The sequence below is a fragment of the Sinocyclocheilus grahami genome, unplaced genomic scaffold, assembly GCF_001515645.1.
Source record: "Sinocyclocheilus grahami isolate Dianchi unplaced genomic scaffold, SAMN03320097.WGS_v1.1 scaffold284.1, whole genome shotgun sequence".
NCBI lineage: Eukaryota > Metazoa > Chordata > Actinopteri > Cypriniformes > Cyprinidae > Sinocyclocheilus > Sinocyclocheilus grahami.
The window spans coordinates 1,164,636-1,171,766 of NW_015505463.1; the positions used below are offsets into that span (position 1 = coordinate 1,164,636).

Here is a 7,131-nt window from a genome sequence, read left to right on the forward strand (position 1 = left end):
CTCTTAATCACTCTGGAATTAGAAAGGAAATTATATTAGGCCTATTATTATTATTCTTATTATTGAGTTTATAGGGTATGGTGGTTTTGCAGTTGTAAACACTACTACTGTTGTTGTAGAAAAAATTCTTATTTAAAATATAATTCTATTCTAATCCTGTTGTGAATTTATTCTTTTTTTTTTAATGATAATAAAAATAGGATTGATAAGTATAAACCTGTTTTATCAGTGTTGTGATTATTTTTTAAGGCACTCTACGTTTTTTTTTAAATAAATACTGTAATAATAAAAGTTCAAAGTAATAGTTTTTAGTCAGATAACATAAAGACAAGACCCCTCGACACCCTTTAAACATTTCCCAATCAAACAGCAAGAACAGGCACCTTTGTTTGTGTGTAGAACGCTAGCTGCATTTTTTATATTTAATTTTAAAGAAATGTAATTTCGTCCCCCGCACTTTATTCGGGCCGGTGTGTTCACATAGAGGTTTCTAGATTTAAATTCAAAGAGGCAGCATCGATAGTCTATGCATGACCTGACCTTTTATTCGTATCCAAAATGAGGAGAATATGAATATCTGGATGCAGTGTATGTTTAATTCATACTCAAAGCCGGAGGGCGCTCTCGAGCAGAAAGTCCAAAACAGACTCATAGAAGGAATAACTTATGACATGCAGGAAATCCCTAAAATGGACAAAAGCATCCTGCTATAGCTGAGCTTGAATAAAAAGCAGAAACAGAAGACAAACACATGATTGCGAAAATATATACGGTTTATGTGTGTTTTTCAGGTAATAAGTTTCAGGTTTTCCAGGTAATAAATAAACTATGAATAATGCAGTACTGATTGACATATTATTTACTATAGAAACTATAAAATATATTTCCTGCATTATTCTGTGATAAAAATGGGGAAAAGGTGTTCGTAGTAGCCTTTATAAACCAATCATAAAATTGTCATTAGGAAAATATTGAACAAAAATATTATAGCTCCTTGCTGCAGCTACTTCCACAGGCTACACGCATTAAAATGGACAAAAGCATCCTGCTATAGCTGAGCTTGAATAAAAAGCAGAAACAGAAGACAAACACATGATTGCGAAAATATATACGGTTTATGTGTGTTTTTCAACTTATCTCCAGGTAATAAATAAGCTATGAATAATGCAGTACTGATTGACATATCATTTAGTAGCCTATAGAAACTATAAAATATATTTCCTGCCTTATTCTGTGATTTAAAAATGGGGTAAGGTGCTTGTAGTAGCCTTCCTAAACCAATCATAAAATTGTCATTAGGAAAATATTGAACGAAAATATTATAGCCCCTTGCTGCAGCTAACCTTACTTCCACAGGCTACAAACGGCAATATAATACAGCTGTGCATGCTCTTTTCACACCGTTCTTGTAAAATAATAATAATTTAATGATATAAGTATACAAGCACACCGCTCCGCTGAGAACTACACTTACCGGCAGCTGCGGACGTTATGAAGGCATCCTGATAGTGCGCTACATTAAATGTGTCTGAACTTAAGCGATCGTCCCGGATGAGATCGTCAGGTGAAAGGTCATCATTATGTGGATAATTTTATTTACGGCTAAATTATTAATTAATTTTACTAATAGTTAGATTGGGCAGGCCTTCACAAAATGGCGTTTAATTACAAAAAACTAATTGCCTTGACAAAAGGGCACTTTGGGCTAGAGGTCTGCGCGGGACTGTTTTTTTTGTCCCGCTCCCTCAAGGTTCTATTCCGCACCCACCCGCTCCCGCTATATATTCACTCTGTTCACTCGCTGTCAGCTTACAATAATTTTCTTCCCGACCCGACTGTTGCCGCTAAATTTAGATCTCGTTTCCAGAATCTCACATTTAAATTTCCGCTACTGAAAGAAAGAGAGATAGGCAGACAAATAAAAGTGTAGTCTGCACAAAATTGTATGTTATTTTATTCGTCTTGTCAAGAGTCTTGAATTTATTGACTTTGAATTGAATTTATATGAATTATCTTAAGACACAAAATGTGTTTAATATTTTATGCAACACAGTAGGAAAAAAAGTGTCAGAGAAAATAAAAATGTACAAAAATTTTATTTTACATTTTTATTCGTCTTGTCCGGATACAGTTCATTTAACATTGACAACACGATAGGAAAAAAGTGTCGCAGAAAAAAAATTAAATAATGTAGGTTGTACAAAAATAGCCTATTAACTATTTTTATTCGTCTTGTCAAAATACTAAATTCGTTTGACATTTCTGTTAACACATTAGGAAAAGTGTCGCAGAGAAAAATAAATAAATACGACATCTTTCATTTAAAATTATAGGCTAAGCAAGATATAAACAAAACCGAGTTGAACGTCCTTCAAGCAGTGTTGTCAATTTGGGGATTTTGTCGCCAAATTTAGCTACTTTCTCATTGTAGCTGCGACTTTTTTAAAAATTTTTTGCGACAAGGAACTATTTTAGCTATATTTAAATAAAACTAGCTATTTAATTTTTTTGGAGATTTTTGTATTTTTTACTTGGCTACACCCTGCCGTAGGCCCGTGACCGCTCACGTTTGCTCTCAATCATGCCAATGAGTCTGCGCAGTCAAGTACGCCACGCCTGCCATGACGCACACCACAATTTCATTATAAGCATCAATCTAGATGGCGGAGAAAAAATGAACATCTTGTTTTAACCACGGACACAAAAGATATACCACAATTCATGCACCGTCATGTCAACCAGATACTGAGAGAGAGACAGTGCATCATCGTGTCATGTGTGCTGGGATGCAGTATTTTGCACTTACTTTGTAGTAATAGAGTGTGTTGACTGAAATAAGTTTGTATGAGGAGAATCATAATATCTTTTAAGTTATCTGTTGTAGGGATGCACCGATATGAAAATTTTGTCCGATACCGATAACCGATTATTCTTTATTTTTGAAAGCCAATAACCGATATGCTGGCCGATAAATCTATATCCAAATTGTTATATACTTTTTGAGAGCCTGATTACAAAAAAGGTCTCATCATTAAAAGCCACATCCCAAACACTTCAACATAAGCAGCCTAGTTTGAACGGTGTACGTTTTAAAAATATTTTTACTCTCCCATTACCAAATTTAGTCATAAAAAAGTCTTACAAATAAATAAAATAATGCATAAATAATGCAAACAAGTCACTGGACATCATTACACGTGTAAAGAATCAAAATGAATGCGCCATAGATCAATAAAACGGAATAGCCTCTGCACGGACAATAATTAAATGATTTTAATTACTGTGGTCAATAAGAATAAAGCACAGATATGCTGTTCTAAATGGACGTCGGCAACGGGATATTGTTAGACCGCCCGCTCCCGTTCAGATTACACCAGTTACCGACCACTACTGTGTTTTATTCGGGAATTTAATCCCATGGCACAAAAAATCTGGTCGGGTCCGGTCGGGTGTAGACCTCTACTTTGGGCATCAAGGGGAAAAGGGGCAGGTGCTCAAGCACCCATCGCACCCCCCTGCATGTGCCTGGTCTAAATAGCAGAATAAGTTTGGAATGACACGGTGCATTTGACATGTACAGAAGCTCTACAGGACAGTCTCGCTTATTCATAAAACTTGGCGAAGAAGAACGACAAGCAGTCTGTAATACTAGTTGAGCAAAAGCCCAAACCAGACAAAGAGGCAGTCACCAACAGAGCACATACTAATTAAGGAATTTGCTCACGTTCTGAGACAGCTGCTGAACCAGTAACTCATCAAAAGGGTTAAAGAATCAGGAAACTTTAACGTGTCTGGTTGAGTCATTGAGAAACTGAAGGAGACATGCTTAGCTGACTCTAAATGGACAGCGCTAATAAATCGTACAGGGTCGTTCAGTTTAACCTCACCAGTGTTGCCTGATTCACTGCATTTATATTGGCCCACATCATTTAAGGGGATGTCAAAGGTCAGAGGCCTGTTGTCCCACACTCTCTTTTCCATTAGACACATTGTGGTAGGAGTTCATTGATGTGTTCTTCAACACAGTCTAAAATTTTAATTTTAATATTCATAAATTCACTAGGTAAACTGTTATCTAAATATTTATAACTGGCAAACAAACTGTATTTTGCATTATTATTGTAAATAAATATATATTTCCCCATGGCAATTGGGTTATTTCATGTTTTTTAAACATTACATATTACATTACATATTTGTGAAAAACGGTGCACAAAAACAATGACTTGTTGTGATTTTTTTTTATTTAATTTTTTTTATTCAGCAACCAGCACAACTGTTTAAATTTCATACTGATAATAATAAGAAATGTTTCTCGAGCACCACATCAGTATATTAGAATCATTTCTGATGGATCATGTGACACTGAAGACAGGAGTAATGGCTGCTGACAATTCAACTTGGCTATCATAAAGATACATTTAAAATAAAAATGGAAAGTTATATAAAATTGTTATTATATTTCACAATATTAGTGTTTTTCTGTATTTTTGGTCAAATAAATATAGTCTTGGTGAGCGGGAGACTTCCTTCAAAAACAGTGTAGAAAATTTTACTCACCCCAAAAGCTAAATAAACCTAAATGACTAAGACATTTTCTTGAGAATATCCCAGTGTTGGGATGCGTAACAGTCATTTTTATTTCACAGCAAAGCCAGCTTTGCCTGTATGTAGTGTTCATTTTGGAGCCTGACTGAAACTGTGGGGTTTCAAGGTAACTGTAATTATATGTAACATTGCGTTTTTCTGTTTTGTCCTCTCTCTCTCTAGAACAATGTTACAGCCAGTAAGGAAAAGGAGGAAGTAGAGGCGGCACAGAAGGCATCCGAAGGCCAGGCAGGCCGCCTGTCTCAGGAGGTGGAGAGACTGCGCAAGAGGGCACAGGAGCTGGAGAATGAGGTTGCCAAACTCAACCGCATCATTGATGAAGCCAAGCTGCAGGAGAGCAGGCTCGGGGAGCGAGCTGTCCGTCGGGAGGTACCTTCAGCCCGCTCTTTGATTGCATGAAAAAGAAACGTACATTTATACTCACAACCCCAAGGCAAATGACACATGAACTTCTCATGTGCTGAGATTTTCTGCCGCGGAGTTTTATATTACGTTCTAATGATTACATCAACATGAGGCAGTTTCCCCAGACGAGGATTAAGACTGTCCTGTCCTAATGGGCACTGAATCCCCATTAACTTCTGGGGAAAAGGCTTAATCTGTGTCTTGAAATGCAGACACAGAGATGTAAAACATCTGTAATGCGTTTGTTTGTTACTAGAAAGAGAAAAGGCAGTTGGAGGAGTCTCTTGCTGAGATCAGGGAACAGGAAGAGGAAATGACCCGTGCAAACCGGGCTCTTAGCACTCGCCTAGAGGATGTGCAGGTGAGACCTGGGAAACCCAACTTTGAGCTGGAGCTAAGAAGGGAGCGAAGAGTTTGGTTGAGTTATGAATTTGTTCTTTTGAGTACACTTACACTTTTTGTGTATCTCGTTCAAAAGTTTGGGGTTAGTAAGCTGTTATTTTTGAAAGAATTCTAAATTAGAAGTGAAACAGTCAAGCTCCTGAATAATAATGTGGTTTTTACAGCTTCAGATGTTTCATTTAGGACACACGGTCTTAAAACTATCATTCAGAGCAGCTTTACTATTTCAGTAATTGGCCTAAAGGAAGTCATGTTTTACTGTGTTAAATAACACTTTCCCATCCATAGAGAAACTTGACCACATTGACTCAAGAGCACCATGAGCTGCAGGAGCGACTAAAGGAGGAGAGGAGTCAGAAAGAGCAGTTTAAGAACACCAAGAATGAGATTGAAGATGAGAGGAGGCTGCTGGACCGAACTATGGAGAAACTGCAATGGGAGGTGAGGGAGACCAGAGTGAAAATATGCTTCTTTTTTTTCAAATCATGTCCTAATAAGCTTATTAGTAAGAAATCTTGCTTTCAGTACATGCTTTCAAATTCACTGAGGAGCACAACCTGAGCTGGTTAACTAACGTGATTTGTGTCACAGAAACCTGGGCTGAAGCTGATAAATATCTGAAGAATTGGCAAGTTTCCTCCCCCCCCCTCCTTAGTTCTACTGGTTTTTCAATATCTGTTTCTATCTGTTTAGATGAATGAGATAGTGGAGGCGTCTCAGAGCTCAACTCAGGAGCTGCAGGAGCAGATAGACATGTATAAGGACAAGAACCGGAGGGAAATGGCAGAGCTGCAGAAACAGCTGAGAGAGGGAGGACTGGAGCTGGAGAAATCACGTCTTGCCGCCAAGACCCTTCAGGAGGAGGTGGGTGGAGGAGGGCCGATATATCAAAAGTTTTCAAAAATTGCTAACTTGAAGCCAAGTCTAAAAACAAAAGAACCAGCTGGTCTGAGCTGCAACTGCTTTATTAAGGCCCATTCACACCAAGAACGATAACTATACAACTGTAACCATACATAACTATGTTAGCATCCACCACATCAACCCACAATAACATTCTGTTTATTAAGCACACGCTGCAGTTATTTTGTCAGCCGCTTTAAATGCTTGCGCTCTTTAAAGTTCTGATTGGTTATAACTGTATTTATTATTCATCAGCTTGAAAAAAAAAAGTTCTGAAAGTGGTTCCAACAATATTGTTTCTCTGTGCCGTTATCATAACAGTTTTGGTGTGGATTTCCCTAATCTCATAGAGTTAGTTTTTTTTTTTTTTTTACCATTTTTATAGTTATCGTCCTTGGTATGAACAGGCATGTACCCTTTGATACTTAGTGCTACAAAACACGTAAATATGTCCAAAACTGTGGAATTACCATAGTAACTGTCCAAAAAAGTTCCATTATGCAGTTTGTTTAACTTGGAATACAGATAGGAAAATCACATTTTATTGGTAGGATCATCCGATGTAAACATTTGAAAGTGAAACACAGAGAAGCCTGTCAGTGTTTAAGCCCTTATTCTCATAGTTTATGCTTTAAATGTTTACCTCGGATGATCCTACCAATAAAATGTGATTTTCCTATCTGTATTCCAAGTTAAACAAACTGCATAATGGAACTTTTTTGGACAGTTACTATGGTAATTCCACAGTTTTGGACATATTTACGTGTTTTGTAGCACTAAGTATCAAAGGGTACATGCCTGTTCATACCAAGG

General features: G+C 37.2%; 1 protein-coding gene across 1 annotated transcript in view; it reads left to right on the plus strand.

Annotated features, from left to right (window-relative positions):
- Nucleotides 1–7,131, plus strand: part of LOC107600477 (cingulin-like protein 1) — a 52,577-nt gene that overhangs the window by 15,880 nt on the left and 29,566 nt on the right. Inside the window, exons 9-12 of the mRNA XM_016292384.1 lie at nucleotides 4,771–4,977; nucleotides 5,270–5,374; nucleotides 5,704–5,856; nucleotides 6,109–6,279. Coding sequence (XP_016147870.1) covers nucleotides 4,771–4,977; nucleotides 5,270–5,374; nucleotides 5,704–5,856; nucleotides 6,109–6,279 — 636 coding nt within the window. The remainder of the gene's footprint in view (nucleotides 1–4,770; nucleotides 4,978–5,269; nucleotides 5,375–5,703; nucleotides 5,857–6,108; nucleotides 6,280–7,131) is intronic.